The sequence below is a fragment of the Antrostomus carolinensis genome, unplaced genomic scaffold, assembly GCF_000700745.2.
Source record: "Antrostomus carolinensis isolate BGI_N321 unplaced genomic scaffold, ASM70074v2 scaffold32405, whole genome shotgun sequence".
Taxonomy (NCBI): domain Eukaryota; kingdom Metazoa; phylum Chordata; class Aves; order Caprimulgiformes; family Caprimulgidae; genus Antrostomus; species Antrostomus carolinensis.
The window spans coordinates 19,356-45,242 of NW_010318973.1; the positions used below are offsets into that span (position 1 = coordinate 19,356).

Below are 25,887 nucleotides of genomic sequence, written 5' to 3' on the forward strand. Positions count from 1 at the left end.
CAAAAATAATTTTAGTGGTTTTTTTTCCTCTCAGAACTTTGATTAGAATTAGTTGAGGACATAAAATGAAATAGCTATAGCAACTTAACTGCTTATTCCTTGTGCTTATTTCTTTTTTACTTTGTAAAACAGTAAGGCAATGAAGGATGCAGTGCTGCTGCAGTAATTTTCAACCTCTCCAGCTGCCATGCTACACATCCTAATTCGAATGTTTAGAAACAGAAATTAATGCAGTGGAACATGGAGTATGAGAAACATCCACACAAAACAAAACAAAACAAAGCAAAGCAAAACAAAACAAAACAAAACAGCTTCATTACTGCATTTAAAACTTAAGAGCAACAATAACTTTCTACAGAGTTACCATTTAACTGGATGGCTAAGGTTAAAGGTCGAATGAAAAGCAATTGCATATGACACATAAAGATTACATTTCCAACCAATATATTTTTGATTATGTGCATTTTTGCAGAAAGATTTGTCAAAATTACACAGACATTTAAAATTAAGGTTCAGATCACAAAGAAGGTATCTCCAGAGTTAGACATGTATACATTTATAATTAAAAAAAAAATATTAAAAATTTAATATGTAGGAGAGAGTTTACAAAGCACTACCTTTCAGTTTCACCATTCTGAGAAAATATGGTAAAATGAGGTACTATACATGAAGCCTGTTTGAGATGTCTCTCAAAAAATTATACTTTAAGTCACCAGAAATAGGCATAAGCCATCCACCCTGGCCTCCTTTAGAAAAAAAGCCACTGATTTTCACCCAGTTTCATCCACAGATTTGATATTCATAATGTCTGAATCTTGGATTGATGAAATTCTATGTATATTACATGTTCAAGAAATGCACATGCTATTTTTCTCATAAAACTATTCCTTTAACAACATTTCTACTCCACTTGGCACTGTATTATACAAAAAGGCTAAGGCCACCAAGGAACTCCTGTAACAAAAAGTGCCTTAAGCTAATAGCACCTGAAACAGCTGGAGATAAAAATGTTTTCACTTGCAACCATGGATAAAAAGAACACACCATACTTAGCTGAGATTTTACTTTAAAATACATATATATTAAATATCACAGAATATTTCATTAGCAGCAATGATACTACAATAATGTCTACAGCATCCCTCACGGTCAGAGGCAAAACTGTCCTCAACTCTTAAAAGTATCTGCATTTTTTACTGGTTTCTTGACTTGCCCTGCATAGCAAAAGTTAGGCAATTAAGACGGTATTTGAAAGTTATTTGATGAGTAAGTGGATACATTTTCTGGCATTTCTGGTATAGAATATAAAGAATCATAAATTGCAACTCATCCTTTCTCTTCAGTGATATAAATAATTCATGAATGCTTCCATGAATCCTATAAAAAATAGCATTAGGGCACCTTAATGAATAAACTAATCCACTGCTAGGAAGAAACCCACCGCCCAAATAAGAGAATGCATGCTATTATATGAAGCATAGATCTATGGTCCAAATTACCTGCAATCTCTCTGATAGCTCCAGGAGTTAAATTTCTCTTCAAATGTTGAGTAAAATTTTGTAGAAGCAAGTGGAAATTGTAACAATGAGGTTTTAAAAGAAAGCCTGAGTATTTTAAATATAATCTATGTGTCAATTGACAGAAGCAATACAATGTTGTTTGGTATTTTTAAACAGCATCAGCATTTTCAAGAAATGCAGAAGAAAAGCATATATCTTCAAGATAATAAACATAATTTAAGTGGTATATTCCATGCCACATTTTCTACTAATGAGTAAAGATGGAAAAGTCAGCACATAAGCCAGAAATAAAAGAAAGTTTTGGAAAGCCATTTATCATACAATTCTAATTAACATAGGAAGATTTTACAAGGTCTGGATAAATATTTAAGAAGGGCAGGAGAAAATTCATGTGTAAAGTAAGTGCAGTCATTTAAAAAATTACTTTTTTCCAGTATAGTATTAACTATGTATAAAGCTTAATTTTACATACAGGCCTTGGGAAAAAGCTCTAAAGATAATTTTTTTGGGAAGCTATTTGTTGAGAGTTCTGGGAAACAGTGCAATTTGTTAATGGAAATCACAATAGTCATCCTTTAACACTGCACATTGCAGCAGAAATGGGATTTAAAAGCATCACTATGGGCCGTGGTACCATAGTCTATAACCTATGAATCCCTGCCCTGTGGAAGCCACTAGAGCTTCAGTGCTTGGTGATACATGGTGCTAATGAAATATCTTAGTGTGTTGTTTTTAGATGCTGTAGCTTAGCATACTTTTAACAAAGACTCACACTTATAATGCTAGTAAGAGGATCTCAAAAGCTGTGGAACAAAAGTGGTTATCTTTTGTTCCAGGAAGAAGGAAAAGCCAGGAAGGAAAATTTGCACCCCACCTCCCTTGCAGATGAGACTCATTCTTCTCCAATTAGTTTGCAAAAAGGAAGCTGGTTAGCAGAACCTTGTTGGAATTTGAAAATGTTCATACATTCGCTGAAAAACATTACATTTGACTTCAAAATTTTCATAGACAGACCCTATTGTACAACTGAGCTTCGGCATTGGATGTACCACTTGCAGCCTGTCTAATTGCTAGCTGCAAATTATAACCTTCAGAAACAAAACTATTTGGAGAGATCATGGGTTATGTAGAACCAGATGACAAACAGCATCCTTTTAAAACCACCTGAGGGGTAAGAAAATGTAGCTATGTTTTACAGGAATATTAACCAAAAATGTGAGGCAAATTTTTCAGAAAATTATTAACAGTACCTACTGTTCATCTTAGCTACAACAGACACAATGAATAGGACAATGTATACCAGCTGTGAATAAATAATTGCTTCCAGTGTAAGCATAAAACAAAAAAAGTGTTATAATTTTGGGTACATCATGTGCTAACTGATGCTAACATGTGATAAAAAGCAAATATTATAAGGATGACTATGGAAGATAATTACTGTAGACAGTTGTCTTGCCCCAGTCTGCATGAAAACTCTCTAATAGCAATCCAGATTGCTGCACTGTTTAAAGGTCCCTTCTACTATTGCTAATCCATTGGAGCAAAATAAAATATATAGTCAAAAAACTTTTCCCCCAGTAAAACCAATATTTAAAGAATATTAAATCTACTCTTTAGGTTTAATATAGGCCCATTTGGTATCTCTCCCCTATCTAAAAGACCACTGCCTGATTCAGAGAGCTTCTGCTGTTTGTAAGGAGCAAACCACCTAAATTTAGTTGTCTATGCATTAGTTATCTACATAGGAGCTTTTTGTGAGAGTCAGTTGCCTAATATAGGCATTCTTGTAGTGACAAGAGGGGTTCCTTCCTCACCTTGAGCTCCAGACAGACAGAGCTCTCCTATCAATTTTGTGTTGTATCTGTCAGCCCTGGCAGATTAATCACCAGGTTAGCTGGCAGGCTGGATTTACTAGAGCTCCACAGACATCTGGCTCACATATAGACATCCAAATTCAAAAGTCCTAATTCTGACTTGAATCTTGTGCTCTGTAAGATACAGTATAATGTTTATTGTTTGTAAGCATGTTTTAATAAGGAACTGACGTACCTTAGAAGTATCCTCCAGCTTGACACAATTTAAAACCAAGACTTCATATTCAGAAGAATAGTTAATGTAACTGATTTGGTTAATTCTATCCCTATAAAATTACTGTTAAACCTGTTGTAAACATAAGGATTCCCTTGATAATTTTATGTGTATTCTATATTGTAATTTATAGAGAAAATTGACTTTTAAAAAATATTACAAATTGCCATAATATTTAAAAATATTACATAAAATCAAAATAATTTCTGTGCAGCATTTATGTGAAAAGCAGATAAACTACATACACACTTTTTCATAGAAACTATTGCCTTCACATAATCAAAACAACAATGAACCACTTAGCAGACATTGTTTTTGAAAAGTTCAACTCAACCAACAACAGTGACTTATACCATATCAATAGTCACTATTGGAACTGTAGACCAAAGCCCTTCTCTATTACCCTTGCATGATTACATATAAATATTAGCTACACAAGCCAAGTTCTCTCAATGGATCCAACTCTCCATCTCAATTGTCCCTGCAGTTTAAAGTCAATGTGTGTTACTATTCCTCATCAGATATGAAGTGCTTTGTGAGATGGTGTTGGCAACTAGAGCTGAAATCAGCTTTGCCAGAGTTCCAGATGTTTTCATTCCCTTTGATATATGTGTCATATGCTACAAAGACTGATAAATGAGAGCTTATTTACCATCTAATGATGGAAAGCTACAGTCTCACAATTTTTCTCTTTTATATAAGGATATTTCCAATAAGTACTCATGAGAGGCTGCAGTTTCTCATGGTTGCTCTGTGTCAGAGCCACAGCCGTAAGCTTTGAGAGAAAGACGCCACCTTAATATACACATTTCTACTATGTATCTGAATCTGATATTTGTTACATACCTAATTGTACACTTGTTTAATCAGGGGACCAATTTACTGTCATCATATTATGTTTAGATATAGTCCTGAATATGTAGTACATTCCTACAATCCATATGACAAAATGGATATGAAAGAAAATATGAATTTCCTTGGGAGAACAGACACTGAGTGACAGAAAATACTGAAAACCATATATTCAATTCCCTTGGAAACTCAGACCATTTATTTTCATATATAGTACAACACATTTTTAAAGTCATTTATTGCCTGTGCATTCACTGTGGAATTTAGTGTAAAAACAGACATATATTGCAGTTGTCTAACTAATTTTGTCTTGTGTAAACAACTAATTGTGTGAACAACTAATTGTTCAAATGCATTAATGGTTTGAAAATAATTCACTCATTCTCTTCCACAACTCTTCCCATCTAGCTCTTCTTTCATTATTATTTAATTGAATTTCCATTTTTCAGCTTTAGCTGTTCCTCATAGGAAACTGGAATAACAATATTCAGATTGTGTTAATGGTCACGTTATGCTTGGTTGATTAAATGTACTTCTAAATGTTTTACTATCACATATACTCAAAGTTTGTACAATATTTCTAAGGATTTTCGTCAAAGAAGGCTATGAAAGTCCTATTTCAATTTAATTTCATTGTGTGTTTTTTCACTCCTTAATATCCATGCAAGTTTCACTGATTTTTTCAAACTCCAAATAACAAGGCGACACTGTAAAGACCTGGTCCCATGCCCAGTGAAGAGAATTTTGATTTAATTTGATCATGAATGGGAGGGATTAGACGAGATACACAGATAAAGTGCAGTTTCTTCAGAGAAGAAAGGGATGATTAAAAATATCTAGCTCATAATTTCTAAAAAGGATATATTAATATCTTAATTGCAGATCCTATTTTTAAGAAGTTATTTTAAGAAAGTAACTTTTTCTAGCTTAATATTGGGAAAAAATTACTGTAGAGGTCTCTATTTTACTTTATTTCACATTATTCTGAATTACAGAATTATTTGTTAGTACTTTGTCTGTGGCTGTTTTGAGTTTCTGCCGTAAGGTTGAATAAAATGACACCAGTAAATGGACATAAACCAAAATAGCTTCAATCCAATTCTATTGCTTGTGTGACTTATTTTTAACAGTGTGAGAAGCACACGTCAGGTGAAGATTGAGAACGTGAAGGGAATGGTAAAGTCACCAGCAATCTCCACTATTTATATTTTCTGGCTTCAGAATCATCTCTTTGGGGTGCAAAATTCCTTTCTGTATGTGTGTACAGTTGTGTGTGCAATACAATTGTGTGTTGCTGTTCACCCTTTCAAACAAAAGAGAACAGTCTGAAAACTACTATACAGGAAAAAAGTCTTGTCCAAGTTCACAATAGTTACATGACTCCACAGTTCATCATCATACACTGGGAAGAGATAAACTTCAAGTTTACTTATAATCCTTCCTCCACCACTTTTAACATTTATATATATGTATATATATGTGTGTGTGCTTTACTTAATTTTATAGTAAAATGGAAATTCAGATTATTTAATTATTTATGGTATCTGACATATTTGTTGGTTCACTCCTTTTTCATGTCCAATAAGAAATTTGGGAATCTGTCATTGGCTCTTGGATTTTGGTTTGTTCACAAGGGAATAGAAGAAGGGAATAAATCACTAAGCAGAAGGTTGTATTAATCTTAAAACCACCTTAAACAAGCTTTACTCAGAATGTAATTTATCTTTTTTTTTTCTTTTTTTTTTTTTTTTTCTGGCAGTTCTAAGAAAAATGAAGGGAACACATGGGACAGAGTATTAAAAAAATGAACCTCAAAAGGGGAGAAAGTGTTTTATGTTACCTCCTGGTTAGCAGCAGCTAGTTCTTCTTCCAGTGCAGAGACTCTTTCTAAAGAAACCCTCAGTCGTTCCCTTACCTAGAAGAAAAATCAAAATATGTGCAGTAACGTAATTTCTGTCAGTCTTTAAAGATTATATAATCTGCCATATGCACTACTGTATGCCTCACCAGTCTGCTTGCAGGCATGTGTGTTGCCTCCTTTCTTGAGACATACTGTGTAGTAGACATTAAACCTAACTATAGGAAGACTTTTCCCACAAAAATAGGTGTCAAAATTTAAATGCCATACTGCTTTTCCACAGTTTGCCTATAATTTTATGGAATACACAGCAAATGCAAATATTCAAAAACCACATTAGGTGTAAAAAGAAAATGTTTTTCGCAAGCATGTTTTACAAAGGGTAAGGAAAAAACCCTTGTTTTAAGTCCGCTCCATGGAAGACAAAGAATCAGTTCATATTAATTGAATGCAACAAATTCATTGAAAAAATAACTTGCAGCATTGCCTTCAGGCACACATATTAAAGATTTCTGATATCATTATGCAGTTTGTTTGGGTTTTGCAAAAAGTCATAAACAAGATATACTCTCATAAGCAGAAAAGACTGCTGTGTTTGTACCAGTTTCATAGATTACCTCCTTCTGTTCAAAGGATGTTTATGATCTGCTAAATTATTACTATCATATTTATTATTGAACATTAATTATTAATATTAAAGAATAATAATTTAATATATATGGAGATATATTTACTGCTGTTTGAGTGCCCTGGCTCAACATCAGCTCACATAACAATAGACAATTAAGCTAGCAACGCAGTGTGCCAGTCTGCAGATATGACCAAAGGCAAACCAGACTTTTAAAGTGATCTTCAGTGCTGCGTGTAGGTGATGCTCTCTCCTGACTATGAAGGAAGCCTGTAGGAACTCCTCTCCTAATCGAAACAACTTCATTAGGCACCTCACATTAAATGACTTTACAACCTGACTATTCAGCCAACACTTGGGATATATTCCTATCTCCATTCGAGCTACACTGTGGTCATGCTGTTCCAGTAGATGATCCATGGATGTTTAAGGCTATTAGCAATGTTTTTGGGGAAAGTTAGCATATTGTATTAGACCAACAGATGTAGTTAGAAAACAAAGCAAAACAAAAACCAGTTTTTTATTGTATGTGCAATTGCTTTCAGGCTCTTAACAAATACAGGAGACCCTTGAAAAAGATGAGTAGGCCCTAATGATTTCATACTTTTTCCAGTGATACCTTTTAGTCTAACCTTAGATGCTTTCCTGACATGCTTTATTTTCCATTACTACTGACAGAAGTGGAATTTTGCAAACAGACTCAGTACATCCCAAGATTGCCTTAGATTTTAATAAATGGAAATTACTTACTAGCAAAACTATAACATAGCATGTACACTGATTTTGTCCCAATTAAACTTTAAAACTAACTAAGTCTAAAGATCATATACATATTCTGGAAATTAACATTAAAAAATAAAACTATTTAGCCTTTCTAACAAATACAAATCTAGTTGCTTATGCTGTACTTTGGGGTTTTGGTCCTCTTTACATACTTCAGCTCTATTAAAAGAAACAAAATTTGAAAATGTATTTCATACATTCACATAAATTATTAGAATACTCTCCGGTAACTATACTTTTACTATACACTAAACAATGTTACTAGCCTTAATAGAACCAAAATCAGGAGTGAGAGTACTCAAATGAGCAAAAAAAAAGTGAGTTAAGAGTGTTAAGGTATGAGAAAACCCCAAGAGTAGAAAGAACCCTCAAACTTATAGTCCAATATTTGATTTATTAATTTCCCTCTATCCCTTCAGCACTATAAGACAAAAAAAAAATCAACTGTTAATGTTCCCGAAGATGCATATTGTATCCTAGATGGCCATTTCCTATAGGGTATGACTCTCACTGTTCCTCACCTGATGCAAATGAAGTTTAAGACATCTTGAATCAGCAGTGACTGAGCCGTCTCTGAGCGGTAGTGATAAGAGTGAAAATTACAAATTTTCATGATTTTTTCAACTGTTTTCTTACACTAGAACAATAGAATGCAGTGAGAATATGCAATGGAACCCAAAATGTTTATCCTATTTACTAACTTTTTGTACTATTTTTCATCAAAGATGTATGCAAAACCCTTTAATCACAAAGCTTGCTTTCCAAAATGAACTACATAATTTGTGGAAAACATGGTCATAAAGCTTCAGTTTTATAGTAGTACATAAGCTATCATTGTAATTTTATATAAATTTTTAAATATTCAATTCTACCACACTTAAAATATGTAAAATTAATTTGAAATATTACACTTTCTGTTCTAATTTATTAATAATTTCAATCTAATTATATTTTTCATAAAAATACTTTACATCAAATGTATAATGCATCAGTTACTCTGGCTATAGTTGAAAAACTGTAGTTGTTTAAATAGCTGAGAAAGTGTTTCTTACTTAATTAATCTTTCCTTTTTTCTATTTTAAAAATCATATTATGCTTGAAAAACAGCATTATTTCACCAGTTTTTCTACTAAATTCCAAGGACTGCTCAACAATCTGTTCCCTATCCAGGTAGACAAAATATCCAAGGCATTATGAGTCCACTTATATGGCCCTTGCTTCTCCCTTCTCCCCCTACTCCTATGATGCTCTTTGTCTTCCCAGATGTTCCTGATTCCTCTGTGTGCCCCCAAACTCTCTTTCTGTATCCTGCTTCTCTTCCCATTTCTGTCTTTCACTAGTTCTCCATGTCCTACCAGTGAGGGTTGTAGTCCTGTCTCAAGAGGCCTGGTTTCAATCTCTCTATATACAGTGGGAGCTGGTTGACAACAATTTCTTAATGGAAAGTTCAATCTAGATGTAAAAAAATACATAGAAAAATGACAGCCATCTTCCTGGCTTCAGTCCTTTTGACTCTAAGCACTGCTGAGGAACAAGATGATTGACAGAAAATTCAAAGATGGTAGTTGTCAATAGCTGAAATTAGATGCAATGAGTTTGTAATTTTATTTAAAATTTTCCTAAGTTTCCTGAAACCTCCATGTATTCAAGCCTAAGTGTTTTAGAAATGAGAATTCACATTTAAAAAATATGTTATGTCACTGGCATTCACCTTAATGGTGTTAGAATTTGCAAACCAACTAGGCCACATTACTGAGGAGGTCACAGCTCCACAAGGAGCTGGCAACAGAAAAAAATATCCTTAACCTTTATACACTGTGGCAATGTAGAACTGGATCCTATGGATATTTTAAAGCCTGAAAAGAACACTACCTGGAAATAACAGGCATTTGTTTTGAAGAAAATTTAGAAGACTCATTTTTATATGGTACTTGAGAAAAAATAAGTAGAGAATTAATGTCTTCATTCTGAATATCAAGCTATTATATTAAAAACAATATTTTTTTCCATTCTCGTCCCATTGTCAGTAACAACATAGAACAGTATCAGTGTGACACAGAGTGACAGCTGGAAATTGTTTCCTTTGCCTTGCCTTGCCTCCCTTGTATGTGCACAGTTAATACACTGCCTTTTTTATAATGACCTAACCAAAATTGCAGTCTGATAACCCTTATTTGTTCTTTGAATACAAGAGTTGCTAAAGGAACTGAAAGCACAGAAGGCTTCTTTTTTCCTTTCATCTGACCAGTGAACAACTAATTCAGATTCTCGTTTGCCACAGTGACATTGGAAATGTAACTAATTTTTCATGCTCAACCCCACACATAGAGGCTGTTAAAGTTGAGAGAAATCTTTGATTCTATCGGTGAAAAAGAGGAGAAGTGCTACATTAGTGCTCTGATCTGAAGGAGAAATCTTCGCTGGTTTACAGCCCAGAAACCGTAACTTTATATCTCACTTGATTTTTTTTTTTTTCCTCAGTCTTCAATTAATTTCAAGATAAACTTGAACACAAAAGCTGAATAAAGTTTTCAGGTTTGGTCATTCACATTCCAGGAAAGAATACAGGCTACAAATGTCATACATAGATGTGATACACATATATTTTGGAAAAAGATTTTACTCTGAGCAATATTTAACAGTTACTAATTGTATTAAGGTTTTCCTGAACTTTGTAAGTTCATATTGAATAACCTTTGAATCTAAATACGGGGCAACAGCCAAAGCCTCTGAAAAGCCATATAGAAATGTATTGCAAAGAATTTTGTATTGGATTCCCTCTTCAAATTTACGTTACAGCAAACAAAACAAACAGAACCATCTTCATTTCTGAGAGGTGCAGGAAAAGCTGTTTTTCCTGGTCACTATCTTCTTAGAGTCAAAGGAGCAGGAACAAATACAAACTATTTTTATCTGATAATTAAATGGGGTTTTTTTGTTTTTTTTTCATATAACGAATGGAAATTAATGATTAGAATATTACACTGTTTTCTCTTTTCTGGAAGTTAAAGACAGTAAGTGAGCAAATATAGTTCATAGAAGTACGCACTATCTTAGTGAGACTGTGTCTCACTAAGGCAACACTTCAGAAATTACGTACTACTTAAATTTCATATGGTCCTTCAATATATTTCTGTTTTCTTGGGCACTAGACAAAGCTTTATTAAATAACATTCCACAAAGTAAGACTAATCAGATATCACCTGATCTATCAGAACATGCTATAATATGCATTTTTAAAGGATAGATTCCCATTACAGTGACACAGACACAGCAGAAAAGGGATGCTTTCCATGTTAGAGGCTGTATCCAACATGTGCCCAGATGACTGGGTATTCCTCTGGCTTTTAAATGCAACCACACCATCTTGAAATGTAAGATAGTCAATGTCATGTTAGCACTGCAAAATATCACCCATCTTTCTCTGTCTCCTAGCAACTGCTTCCCACTTTTTTCCTTTCTGTCAAATTCTTTCTTCATTCTCTCCAGATCTGCAGCCCACAAAGAGCTTTTAAAAAACACTTGCACATGCTAGAATTGACTTTTTTTTCATCAGCAGTCTATTGAATAAAAACACTCCTAGCTACCTGCTAATGAATAAAAAGATAGTGATAATGTTGATATGAACAGGCTTTTTTTATTCACAAGTATATTAGGTATACTTTTCTGCTATGAGTTAATTTTAAGAGAAAGAATGGTTTTTGAATCTTAGCTAGCACAATAACACCTAGTAGTTTCTCTCCTCTGTGAAGATCAACTGGACACTCACTAAGATGTACCTATTGGGTTCAGCCAAGCAGGACTAGCTCTCTAGCATGGGAAGCTCACTACAAGCTTTCATTCTACAGGGGGTGAAGGGATAGACTTCTTGAAATAAGGTATCATTTCTCGTTCTTATACTTAATGAGGCCTCCCTGGAAATATGAACCCTAAATTGATATGTTTAGTTTTCCATCTTCCATTCTGTTTTGTATTTTCCATTGCATTTTGTTATAGTAATGAGGACATTTTTGTAGTTCTTTTACTGTATACATGGCAATCCTTGCATGAGAAGTCAAATTTTGTGGCGGAGCTTGTTATAACACTTCGAGATGTTTTAGTGTAGGAAGTGAAAACTTGAAAGAAAATTTGCATTTAAGAAGAATGTAAAGACTGTCTTGGGATTTTTGTAAGTTTAAAAGGCATACATTTTTATGAAAATGTTTTGTTATGCTTTTTCAAGGGCGTAATGGCTAAATTATTTGTTTCAATGTCAACATTTTTTGTGAAAAAAGTTTCCAATATTCATTTGCAAAGGGCCATGATACAATTCGATGCACGTTTGACAGTTTTTATTACTCTTTATCCATTAACCTACTTCATTTTTGGGTGAATTTTCTGATACAGCAGTGTTTCTTTCCTATGACATCATTATATCATGTATCATGGTTTTTGCCTCAGTATTTACTGCAAAGTGATGCCCTCAGGCCTCCCTGAGCATAGCAGAAGAATCTGTGGTAGTGAAGCATAACCCACAATACAAGAGGACAAGATACACATAAGGCAAAGGGAGTAGATTGGCTGCATCCAAGGGTGCTGAGAGACTTGATTAACTCAATGTAATGAGGCCTTTTTCATCTTTGAAAGGTAATGGCAGTCAAAGGAGATTCCTGATGAGTGGAAAACCCACAAATATTGTATCCACCATCATGAAAGGTAGGAATTATCCTGTGAAGATCTAAGGAAATAGAAGCTGGCCAGTGTTGGGGAAGTTATGGAGCAAATCTTCCTGGAAGCTATTTCTAGGTACATGAAGGAAAAGATGATTGAGAAGAGCCAGTGTGACTGTCAAAGGCAAATGACATCTAGCCAACCTTACTGCCTTGTGTGATGAGATGACTGGGTCCGTGCATGAGGGAAGGACAGTGAATGATTTTACTTTGTCTTTAGCACGGTATTCTGCAAGATCTTCCATCTACCCCTAGTGAAAAAGTTGATATGAGTTGGATAAATGGATTACACGGTGCATAGAAAATTGGAAGGACTGCAAAGCTCAGATTTGTGATCAGTGACACAAAGTCCAAGTGGCATCTTATTACTATGAATGGAATAACCCCAGGCAACAGGACAGGCTTGGGGAAGAGAAAGCAATTTTCCAGAACAGAACTAGGAGTTAATAAGGCCAGACACACAGTTCAGTCAGCAGGTCGAGAGAAACGATTATTCCCCTCCGGACTTCTGAGACTGCATCTGTTTTTGGGCTCCCCGGTACAAGAAATACACTGACAGCCTTCAATGAAGGCCCACCAAATTGGTCATGATCTGGAGCACATTACATACAAGAAGAGGCTGAGAGAGCTGGGTCTGGTCAAACTTAAGTAAAGAAGGTTCCTGGGAGACCTTATTGCTGTCTCCAACTAGTTAACCAGAAGATGTGGAGAAAACAAAGCCAGCTTCTTGGAGGTGTAGAGTGACAGAACAAGGGGGAATAGATGCAAGACTCAACAACAGAAACTCTATCTAGGTATTATGGAAAAAAACCCAAACAATTAAGGTAGTGAAATACCAGAATAGGTTTTCTCCCTGGAGATATGCAGAGGTTGATTAGACAGAACCCTGAGCAACTTCAAACAGTTGGCCCTGTTTCAAGCAGGAAGTTGGGCCAGATGTCCTCTAGAAGCCTACACTACATTATTCTACTAATCTCTGAATAACTTCAATTAATTTTCATAGGTGGATTAATAGCTGATTTCAGAAGAGTCTGAAACAAATCTAACTTACATAATTTTTCTGTCAAAGAAAGTGTACAGTAGATGACTCACATGCCATAAAGGTTTTTTAGCACATTTGGGTGTATGCAGTCTTTTTTACTTACATTATTTTTGAATAAAAATCCCAATAAAGCTGACAATGTGTGGTATAATGTGACAGCATTATATTGTCAGGTATCTGGATGATACATAAAATATATTATTTCAGATGGCTGATTTTTCTGCACTGATATTTATCATTACCACTGGGACAAAGATCCATTATATACATAAGATGTTTACTTGTGTCACTCCAAAATTTTTAAATGAACTGAATATTGATTTTAACTTGTTACACTAAAAAAAACTAAAATAGAATTTTCAAGAGTAGAAGTCAAACTATTCTATGTAGCTTCAATCTAAGTTTGTACAATAATTTTCAAAAAGAAGTGTAAAATAAACTGCATAGTACCTAAACACTAAAACATTCACAAAAGAAAATGTGTAAGAAGTCCTTAATTGCTGAATAATCAGAATCTATTTAAAGTTTAGTTCTTATTATTTCTCACATTTACCCAACACAGTATCAAAAAGTATAAAAGCAGGAGAACTCCCTAGTCTCCTTTTAATTTTCTCAGTGTTTTAAGTGCTGGATAAAAGGTCAAAGCTCAGACCATAAACCATATCAATCCTGAAAAGACATTTTTAATAATACAGGATTTTGTAAGTCTTAATAATATCTAAAAGCTTATTACAATTAATTTCTTAAAGCAGCTAGAAGTCATTACATTCCCTTTTCTAGATTTTCTTTAAATACGCTTTCATGATATGTAACTTAATAGAAAATATAACTGAAGAGATATAACTAAACACAAAGCACTGATTTATCATAACTTCCTTAAATTCATTTAACTTTGAACTTGATGTATGACTCATAACCCACAGTGTTGCACACCTTTATAACCAATGAAAAATTTTACTGTATAACTACAGCTACTCTTTTCATAAAGCTGTTTATTTTAATAATAGTTCCTTAAATATAATCAACTTTTTGAGTATACTGCTGAATTAAAAAAAACAAAAAAAACATATTACTGTGAGATCATTGAACTGGTTCTACACAACACTGCTCAACTGTGAAGTCAACAGTTTCAGATGTTGTGCTGCACATCTCCACTGCTTACCCAGCCATCTCAAACAGAGAAGCAACTCAGTCCCAGCGATGAGCCCAAGCAAATCAACCAAGACAGCCTCCACAAGGAACTATGTTCTTTGGTTGTGAGCAATGGTTCTCATGTGCTCCCTGCATTTGTAGTTTTGAGGCACTTATTAATTCAGATACATCATCTTCTGAGCATATTGTTTCTAGACATGAACTGGATTTCTGAATGTAAGCAATGCTCAAGGTGATACGTCAGCATTATAAAAAGCATCATTCACACACAATAGTCTTTCCAGCACAGGACACACAAGGAATTAAGTGGAAAGACTCTCTTAATTAGCATGACTGGATGCAGTTATCATGAGTGGTTTTTATCTTTATTCTGCAAGCCTTTCATTAGTTATGATAATGAAGGCTCTACTACTTATTTTAGGTTACCCTACTTGTAGAGGAAACACTGTGATTATGTAGTACTAAAAACATCTCTGAAAATTAGGAGGTTTTCATCCTAAAATTTTTTAAGGCGCAAGTTCCTTTATGTAGTTAGAAATATCTTGTTCTGTCTTTTTACTGTTTGCGTATTTTTAAAATTTGAGATACCTACATTTTCTCAGCAATAACTGAAAAGCATATCATACAGAAAATAAATTCCATGGTGTCATCTGTAGTGCTAAATAGGAGAAGCATGTCTGGTAATGGTGAGAATTGCTTATTTTGAAAAGTCTGCGATTGTCTAAAGTGACTTGAAGTGCATTACAGCTATTGGTCATACATTCTTACGGGTTTCTCTGGACACATGTAAATGCTGTAAGTACAGGGCATATTCCAAGAAATAAATAAAAACTACTGTTGCTCTGCTGCATCATAAGGCACAGTTAAGTAAGTTAAAGAGTGTATTTAGTAAGACTTTTTTCCATACTGTACCTTTTCATCCAAAGCCTTGTGGTGCTCAAACAGAGATTTCAGAGCTTTGAGGACCTCAACTTCACTGGAAACTCCTGAGGGAGATTGTGCTTGCCGTTTCACCACTGTCATCCTCAGTGACCTCTCGTGTCTTGAGACAAGGCACTCCAAATGTTCCAGTAACAGCTATTGGAGTTGATATAAAAGGTTATTATTTTTTGTGGACTTAAATGCCATGGAAATTCTAACTATGAAGTGAATGGTACCGAATGTCAATTTTCTTGGCAACCTCATTGTAGGAGAGACTGCTGGAATTATTGACATTTCATGATTCTAAATCAGATGGGATAAATAGAAAAATAGGAAATCTACTCATGATTTCATTTAAAACTCTGCTATGAAAAGCAATAACAACAAATCACTCAGCATAAAGTCACTATTTAACTAAACTAAGTACATATTTGTAATATTATTTGCAATAGTAAGTGATGAGCATTAACAACCAAATAACAATCAAAGCCAATTTAAAGCATCATGCAAGAATACTAAAGGCTTTTATAATTAATTCACCCTAACTGTAATATATTTTTAATTTATACTGGAAGTTACTTAAAAAAACATGTAAAAGCAAAAAGTATATTTCATTAAATTTTTAAGACCATTCTAAATGACACAGCTAATGGCATTTGTCACTAGCATGCGCTCTAAAAATGTTAATTGTCTTTGTGGTATTACAAACATGATGGAAGACAAAAAGGTCTGTAAAGAGACATTTCAGGCTATTGCAAAAATCTGTAAAATAGCGTCTAAATAACCTATTGTAAAAACACATGATGATTATTTTTCATTATTACTCTGAGGTTAAATGAAAAATTAAAATGATATGTTGAAGTTGTATAGAAAATTCCCCATTTGTCTGTACTTTCATAGGGCTACCATTGCTGTTCTTACTGTCTGAACATGAAAGAGAATTGGTCAGCTGTAAGGTTAAAGCAGAATAGCTAAATTAATGAATCACAATGCATGTTAAATGTATTGCAATTACAACATAAAATTATATTTAAGTTATTGAACTGGAAATTTGAAAGTCATATGGATAATTGTTTATTATTTCTCCTTTGATGTGGTTCTTAATATAGATACTATTAGTAAAGATATATATTTATCTGCAATCCGTAGCTATTCTCAGACACATAATTACCTTTATTGTTATATGATTTAATAGACACAGAAGAGAAAAATCATAGTGTAATCGCATCATGATTGTAATATATTGCTATTAAGTCAGGAATAATTAGGGTTTGATGTTATCTTTGCTTCAAACATGGTTCTTCTGTCTGGATTTGCACCCGGTTGTTACGTTACAGTAACTGTATTATTCACAAAAACCACATATGCAAATAATGTTATTAGATTAAGAACTGTAATGACTCCATGCAGTTCAAGAAAGAAGGGTATTTCTACTGTTTCTTAATCCAGGTGACGGCTTGTACTTATCAAAAGCAAATGAGCAAGAAATTTGTGAGCTTTATCATCTGATCCTTGTAGGGCGGACAGCAGATATAGGTGGATTTTTAATTATTTGAGGCAGTCCAAAGTAACAGGAAATTCTGAGGAGATCTGTTCATCACAGAGGCATCAGGAACTTGATATGGCTCTGTAGTAAAGTTGTAATTCAGATGAGACCAGAACAGTTTCCTAATACCGAGTATTTCTGTTCACAGTGCATTTAAATTCACAGTTAATTGCTATGATAAATAGAACTGAATTTCTGAATTTTGGTCTAAATTCATATATCTTCCTGACTTTTCTAGGCCAACTAGTTTACCTAGGAGATAGCTGGAGGAAAGGAAGTCAATAGTTGATTTCTAATGCTACAACCTACTCTGCCCCATCTCTCCAAAGAGACTGTGTGGCTGCAACATTTCCTTTTCTCTGTAGCTGGACTCTACCTCACCCTGTAGCCCGAGGGTACCAGACTCTGACTCCAATCTATGCTGTGGACATATATTTCTCCACTGTTACTTCCACTCATTGTTTGATTCTGTTAAAGTCTGGCTCATCCTGCCCTGTTATCTGTCCAGTCTGCCTTTCTTTATGCAGAAATGCATCATAGCTACTTCTGGAACAGTCTAAATCCAGTCAAAATGCTACGAATTTCCGGAAAAATTGTGGAAAAAAAAAGAAAATGTTGAACTGCAGTTGAACTTTTAGCATGTCCATTCCTTCTGTAAGTCTGCAGCTGTCTGAAGCTCAAACTGGCACCCACTAAGAAAGTCCAGAATAACAAAACTTTGGTAATGATTTTTTGTCCTAATACTGAGAAAATTTATCTTATTTGATGCCCTACTACCCTAAACAACTTATCTACCAGACAGTGTGATGATGAGAAAGGAGAAATCTGGGAGCCTGTATGCAGGTCTTAGTTGGAAGGGAAAATGAGAAAATCTGGTTTAGGAGAGAAGGAAAATGATGGTGACACAGAATTCGTGACATGGAAAAAACTTTAATGACAGAAGGAATTATGCATAACCTATAGCACAGAGATAAATAAGGAACACAGGAAAAAAAAAACAATATAAATCCAGCACCTAATTTTCAACTTGTGTAGACAGACAGTCTTGACAGGTAATTTGAAGTCAGCACAGACAGAAGAAAGATAAGATCCTTACTAAGAGAAGGAAGAATGGAGATTGCAGAGAGTGATGAAGAGAGAAAAAAACAAACAAACAAGGTTTCGAAGTATAAGAAGAGAGCAGAGTGGTGGGAACTCAGATTTTCTAATGGGGTGATTGTGGAGGAGTTTACTATGCGGGATGAGCAGTGCAGCACCCTAGCCCTTTGTAGAGCAGCAGCTAACATATTTAACTTTAGGTTAAGTTACTGACATGTTTGAAATGTGCGTAATATATAAAAGTAAACCAATGAAAGTCACCCATTTAATATACACAAAAGCTAATTTTGCCTTTAGCTTAGACTACCATTTTAGAGCTGACAAAACCATATTTTAATGTCTTATATTTCATAGTCATTAAATAAATCAAGTGCAATATATCGTGTAGCCTATTTTACTACATAAAAGCAGATGAGCTGATGTCACAGCTAAGTGTCCAAATACTCATTGAGAATTACTGCACTATGTATGAACATATAATGCCTTTTCTTACTGCTCATATTCACTCAAGCTACTCAGCTAGCAATAGTTCATTTTTCTGGAAACTATCTCTGAACACTGTAATTCCCCTTACTGTCAGCCCTAAGAAAACTCAAGAAGGTGTGCTGGCACAGGTTTGTAGCTTATGGAAATTTCTTTTTTTTACTTTTCAACAATAGTCAACTCTATTTCTCCACAAATTCTGTGAGCACTGCTTACAGCAAATCCAGCTGAGCAGAGAGTATTATTAACCAGGTCTCCCAGTGCCACATTATTCCCAGACATGCTGACAGGGAAGAATAACACAAGGGTTAGAACTGTTCTCTGATAGGCTTGCCCCCTGCTCTGCTGAAATGATACTGCTATTTTATCCATCTTTGGTCCTGTCCTGGTTTTGCTAGAGTTTGATAGAGTTAATTTTCTTCTTAGTAGCTAGAAAGCATGGTGTTTTGGTTTCAGTATGGGATTTGTTATGAGAAGAATGTTGATAAGGTACAAGGACACCATGTTTGGGTAGTTTGCAAGTGCAAAGGACTGGGAAAGGGGAAATGTAGTAATCAGCAAACCCCAGAACTGGCATTTGTATATGCCAATAAGATATTCCACATTATATTACGTCATGTTCAGTACATTAGTAAGGGTTGACCAGAAAGTAAGGGAATTCTCTCAGGAATTGTTCAGGCTTGCTCTCCTGGGATTGCAGTTTGGGGTTCGGGGTTCCTTTTTCACTCCTCCGGGACTGCTATCAGCAAGTGTTAAGCAATTGTATTGTGTATCACACTTTTATCTATCTATCTTTCTAAAATCATTACTATTTTAATATTATTTTACATTATTATTAAATTGTTTTTATCTCAACCTACTGGTCTCCTGACCTTTATCCCTCCAATTCTCTCTCCTGTTCCCTGAGTGGGAGGCAGGGAAGGAGGGGTGCAAGTAGCTGTGTGGTGTTTGGCTGCCAGCCAAGTTAAACTACCAGAGGCCCAAATAAAATGCTGGGAAGAACAAACATAAGTACTGACAGAACTATGAAGTATCTCTTTGCTACAATTATGGGGGAAGGGAGATATAGACATAAAATTGACATTGAAGATAATGGTGTGTCCAAGCAATGTTTAATAACTGAAGGAAATCACAATAACTTGTGGGCATGAGAGTATGTTGAGAACTTACCTTCCCAATATAATTAAAGAATTACTATTCCAAACATTTGTGAGAACACCACAAGATTTCACGCCGAAATAACATTGTAACAATATCAGTAGTTCATTTAAACTACAAAAGAATTGTTAGACACAGCTTTAGTCATTTTACTATCTTGCAATTAAACTCTAGCATTAAAAAAGATCATGTGCTGCTTAGTATTTTCTGCTTCCTCACACCGTGTCAAGCTGCTACAGTTGTCCAGCACTCAGAGGGACAGGTACCTTGCAAAGAAGATGAAGATCAACAGCAGCAGGTGGGACAGAATCGCCCATGCATCACTGCTATGCTTTTCCTACTGGAAAGCGTAAGATTGACACTGAATTATGAAATAATCTGACAAGTGAGTTTTACTCTTATGCTGGGCAAATTTTAGGATCCTCAAGATGACGTGCTGATAATTGTATCTTGGCTAGATGTGATATAGGTTTCTGGAACTCTGGACTCTTCATAAGCACAGAGAATGTTTAAAAATAATCATTTTAAGACTGAAAAATACTCTAGTATATATTTTGTGAGTGAATGAAGCATCTTTAAAATGCTAATTAGAAGTAAATCAACCAGAACAGAGAAATTAAAATATACCCAGCTTCCTATATTTCTCAAATCACTTCCAAAGCACTTACGGAAGTGATTGATTTAGGTGAAATGAAAATGCATAGTTAAATTTAAAAATATAAACTACATGTGTGTAGGTTATCACCTATTTGTATTATATTATACTATCATTACTACATAGACAGTGACTTATATATGGAAAATTTAAAAAGTTAAAACTTTTTTTTAGGGATGATGACTCAGTCAGCTGAAATTAGTGTGACTCAACAGTTTGTATTACTAAAGGACCTGGATTTTAATCAATATAAACTATTTTATCTTAACTTTATTTTCAACAAACCGGTTTATAAAAAAAGAGAGTTCACAGTAGGATAATAAATGGAGGAATCAGGAGAGTGATGGAGAGAAAGAGAGTCATAACAGTGGAATGCAGGGAAAAACATAAAAGGTAAGAGATTACTAAAATAGGACAGACTTAGCTTAAGTGATTCCTTAGAGAAATGGGGCAACCCATTGAGAAGACAATTATCTTTTGAGGTCTAGCTTAAAATTTCTCACCAGCACAGGCAAAATCTAATTTCCTTTCAGTCTACATTTAAAATGTATATTGTTCAGTAAATCTCCATCTCTGGTGCAAGCAAAGAAGACAAGTAAAATAAGCAGATACAGAGCTGAAGATTATCTCTAAAACCAGTCACAGAATCAGTCACTTTCTTCAGCATTGTTCCACAGTGGTGGAAACCAATTTGTACCTGTGGTCAGCTGGGGTGACCTCAAATAGCTATAAGGGTAGATTACTGGTGAAAATCTTCCTTTGAAAAAACAAAGTTACAGCCTAACTACAGCATATGTCCCATGTCTGTCTTTCTGTACAGCCAAGACAGAAAATAAAATACTGGCAACCTAAAACTTCAATGGAAACACACATAAGTGAAGCAAGAGTATGAAAGAAAACATAATAATCAGGATAATGATACAAGGTAATAGAAATGAAGAAATTTTTTTTATGAGAATAATTAATACAAATATAATAACAACTATTAGATTATACAGTGTCTGAAAATATTGGTATTAAATTACTATGTATTATATACTGCTATCTGTTGTCACCTTGTTTTCTGTGACAGAAGTTCTTACTTTGAAAGAAGAAACACATGAGTCTAGTAGATAGGTTATAATGTTGAGGAAAAAATGAGAAAATTACTGTAATCTACATTAGTGAAGTAATGTTTTTGCCTTTACAGATCATTAGGAAACAGTTATTTTCATGTGTATGATGCCTTCAGACTATAAGATATCATGTTACAACGTTTAAAAAAGAAAAAAAAGGGCCTGGTTTAGTTTCAGCAACTATCAAATTGATGTAAGTAAAAGGATCTCTATGAAAATGAGCTAAATAAAGGAGTTAAAATTAAATTTTCAACTATATTTTTAATGTTTTCCAACACAATAAAAGGGAAATTTAATCATAAAATATAGGGTTAAGTTCTAATCTACGGGTACATGAGGCTGCAGTGCCTAATTGAAGATGTTTCATAAACCATTCACTAAGGAACTGAGATAATAAAATATGAATAAAATCTAATCTAAGTCAGCCTTGTTCACTTTAATAAATGCTTCAACTCCTTAGGTATTAAGTAAAAGAAAGACGATGATCCTGTCTTTGTTACTGCTATTTCATTCATGAACACGGGTTTAATATTTCTTGTTTCTAAAACTGCTTGAATGAAAATATTGCAGACCAATTTAAGTAACATTTTATGCTATAGATGAAAAACATATGTATGTGTCTGGTTTTCTACCATAGCAAAGAAAACACAATCAGATTAATCCATATTAGTATTTTAATAAATTTTTTGTTTCAGCTGAGAAACCAAACACCAAATTTCCTCATAAATATATTCTAATTTCCTAAGTTAATCCTACAAACATTTTTTACTTTTAAAGAATACAGAGTGAGATAAAAATAACTTAAAATTTTAATTTAAATCTAGCACAGACAGATTAGTGTTATTTTATAATTTCTGTTAAATAATACAGTAGATCACATTGTCCTGTGCTCCAGAAAAGATGCTGTCTTTCCATATGCTATAGATGATCATTCTAGCTAGAGAATATCCAGAGAAATAACTGCAACATTTTCTATTAAGATATTTTTCTCTATGTTTTTAAAGGCCCATGCAATGATTTTACAGAGAGAACCTTTTTGTCTTCCTGGCACCAATGCCACACCAATCAATACATATATATATATGCTCCTATTTTCTATTTTGCCTTATGTACTGACAGATTAAGTTGCCAGCTAAGTTCTTGACATGAAAATATTTCTACTGTAATATGTCAGAAAAAAATATCATAGGCTGTAAAAATACATATTCAAGACCAAAAGATAAATAGGGATCTTTGCTTAAGAATACTGCTAGAATGATTGAGTAGGAACTTGATTAAATATTGGGGTGAGGCTTAAACTCTGGTATTTTGGCTGAGACCTGGAGTTTATGGGTCCTAAAGAATGTAATTCCAGCTTGCTCTCTCTTGAACATATTTTACTGTCAGGGTCTGACACTGCAGTTTAGCATAGAGTGGTAAATCAGGAGGTGTGTTGTTTGTTTTTGGGGTTTTTTTGTAGATACTGGAAAAAACTTTACGAGGTTGCTGCCAAGAAATAAACACACTGGTGTGGGTCTATAATAAAGAAAAACCTGCCAGTTAGACATAACTGAAAATGTAAAAGGAACCTAGAAGCCAAGAGATGGTTGTACTCAGAACCCGACAGACTTTTATTTCTTCTTTATGATCTTCAGCTTGAAGAAGTAGATACTTCAAATAGTGTCTTTATGCTGTTGTCCCAGGAAGATAAAAGGCTGGGTTAAAAAATTTAGAAATAGCAATCTGAGAATATGGGACTGAGCTGCTTTATTTAAAAGTAATAGGAAGTGCTACCTGGGACAAATATGGTTTTATTAAGTAGTTCCACTACTTGTGGTTATGCATGAGAGTGTCCTGGGATGGCAGGTAAACCTTGCTCATGTAGCTAAGCTGGGTTAAGAGGGATCACCAGTGGGATGGAAGAAAGAAGCATTAGTTGGACTAACTTTATATATTAGAAAAGGCATTTAATTTTCTAATTGGAAAAGTGTATCAGTGATCCTCCAAAAAAAATATTATTTTACTAGAATCTTTGCTTAAATAAAAGAAAAAATTTGGAGCAAATTTTTCTTACAAAATTTTAATGCTCTTTCACATCAATAACAATATAAATTCAGTTTGTGAAAGTGCCTCTTTATAGGAATGAATGAATATATCTCAATGAATGTTGATAGAAATCTCACCACTAGCATGTCATCAAGACTGTATTACAAAGACAACAGATTTGCATCTGAAATGCTGGTCTTTCACTATAAGAGAAGAGTACAAGAGCCTATAGAAGACAGCATGACTACTACAGGAAACTCTGGCAACTAATTTAGTATATGGCAGCTTAGGACCTAGCAAGAACATACGTATGGCACAATGGAATGATAACTTATTAATGAAAATGCTAGAGGTCAGAATAAGGTATGTCTCAGAATTTTTTCTCTCTCCTTCCCCATTAATACCTGGACTATATATTTCTCTCTTGTTTACCATAAAATTTCCTGCATTTCTTTCATTTTTTCATAGCCTAAATCTTTTCATCTCCAGTACCTAGCTTCATCTGCATTCTGAAAACAGACTTACAGACTCTGCTAATTTTAACTGCAAGGACTTCTCACAAAGATTATCATGCTCTATAACTCTAATTTGTTGGTATTAGTTCCTGGAAAATCTCTGATTTTTCTTATTTTTGCCTTAAACACTAAAATAACTGATATATGTAACAGTTATTGATAATTTAAGCAGCTGTAGAAAGTCTTCACATTTGTAGTTGAGAAGGTTTGCTGAACCTAAAGAATGTAGTGCAATTCCTACGTGCTTCTCTGTGAAGTAATTCTATTTTTGTGGAAGCAATTTTGGACTGTTTGGAATGTATGAAAGTCATGGGAGATAAAGTGGGTCTCACCTATGTCTCCCATCACATTTCCCAAACCCATCATCTCCAAGACCTTTATGTTAAATGTTGTCAGCTCTTGCACCTTCAAGCTAGCATGGAGGTAGATGGGGCAGCTTTGCCTCTTTGTAGGCATCTGTATAATCTGTCCCTCCTTGGATTTCTGAAGTCTGTGGCACCCTGGTGATACAGCTGCACAGAAGAAAGGAAGAAGAAAGACTCTCTCTCAGTTCTTTTGTCATGTACATTATTAGATTTCCTTCAGAATGACCAAGGAAGGACGTCATCTGAGCAGCCAAAGTGCTATTACTTTAGTGAGAGGAGGAAAACAGGAAGCGTTACGCAGATCATAGAAGAATGAAATATGGATGTGAGAATACATCCTTGGTATTCAACCTCTCTGACTCCTGTTTGATCTAGGATCACTCCACCTTTTTTGTCACACCTTTCCACGCTCCATAAAGCCTCCTCTGCTCCCCTCTTCCATTCATTCATCAATTCTGCCTTCACACAGACACTTGTACTTGCAAATTATTTTCTTCAGAAAACCATTCTGTACATCATTTGAGAATTTTCAGAAGATGCTACTACATATTCTTGTTCCCTGAAAGAATAATATCTTCTCATTGAAGTAGAACACAGTAAATTTAAGGGTGAAATCTTGTCCTCACTGAGCTGCAGGACAAATTACATTTACTTCAAGGGTCACATGGCTGCATCTAGACTAAACAGCAGACTCACTGTGATAGGTGTGGTAGCCTTCATCTCATCCTTATTTAGATCAAATCCAAGGCACAAGGGAAAGCTGGGTCTGTTGTAATCTTGCCTTTTGCCTTGATAAGAGATGAGGATATGTGCAGGCTACTTATTCAGGCCCTGGGGCTTGGAAGGCTGCGTGAGGCCCTTGCTTTAGAAAACATTTAAACTGAATGTACTTACCATGGTACATACAAAATCTACTATTTTTCTAATATGTCTTGCTAATCCTTACAGTCATTTCCTCCAGGACTGTAGCATGATAGGTAAGTCCAGTTACTTAGAATGTTCAAAGTCTCAAATATCTACTCAAAGGCTGGAATTTTGTCTTCCTATTTAAATAAATAAAGGTCTAAATTTATATATAAGTATATTCCTCCTCTTCTAAACACACATGACATCCAGAAAAGGTCTGCTGTGTACTTACTCTTGTGTTGTTTCTTTCTGCTTTCAGTTCTGAAATCTCCTCCTCTTTTTCAAGCAGCTGTTCCCTGCATGCATTTAATTCTTTTGTCAGTGCGGCAAATTCCTGTGGAATAAAATTATATATTAAGTTACTCAAGATGTAAGCACTAGAATAATCAAATCCATATGCATTTTAGAGTTTGAGGATTTAAATAATATTTAGAAATCATCAACACAAACTAAAATAGCATATGTAAG

The 25,887-nt window shown here is 34.5% G+C and overlaps 1 protein-coding gene across 1 annotated transcript in view; it reads right to left on the reverse strand.

Moving 5' to 3' along the window:
- Nucleotides 1–25,753, reverse strand: part of LOC104525845 (liprin-alpha-2-like) — a gene marked incomplete at its 5' end in the record, with an annotated part of 43,255 nt that extends 17,502 nt beyond the window's left edge. Inside the window, 3 exons of the mRNA XM_010169111.1 lie at nt 6,301–6,375; nt 15,545–15,709; nt 25,652–25,753. Of these exons, the coding sequence (XP_010167413.1) occupies nt 6,301–6,375; nt 15,545–15,709; nt 25,652–25,753 (342 nt within the window). The remainder of the gene's footprint in view (nt 1–6,300; nt 6,376–15,544; nt 15,710–25,651) is intronic.
- Nucleotides 25,754–25,887: the final 134 nt, after the last annotated feature.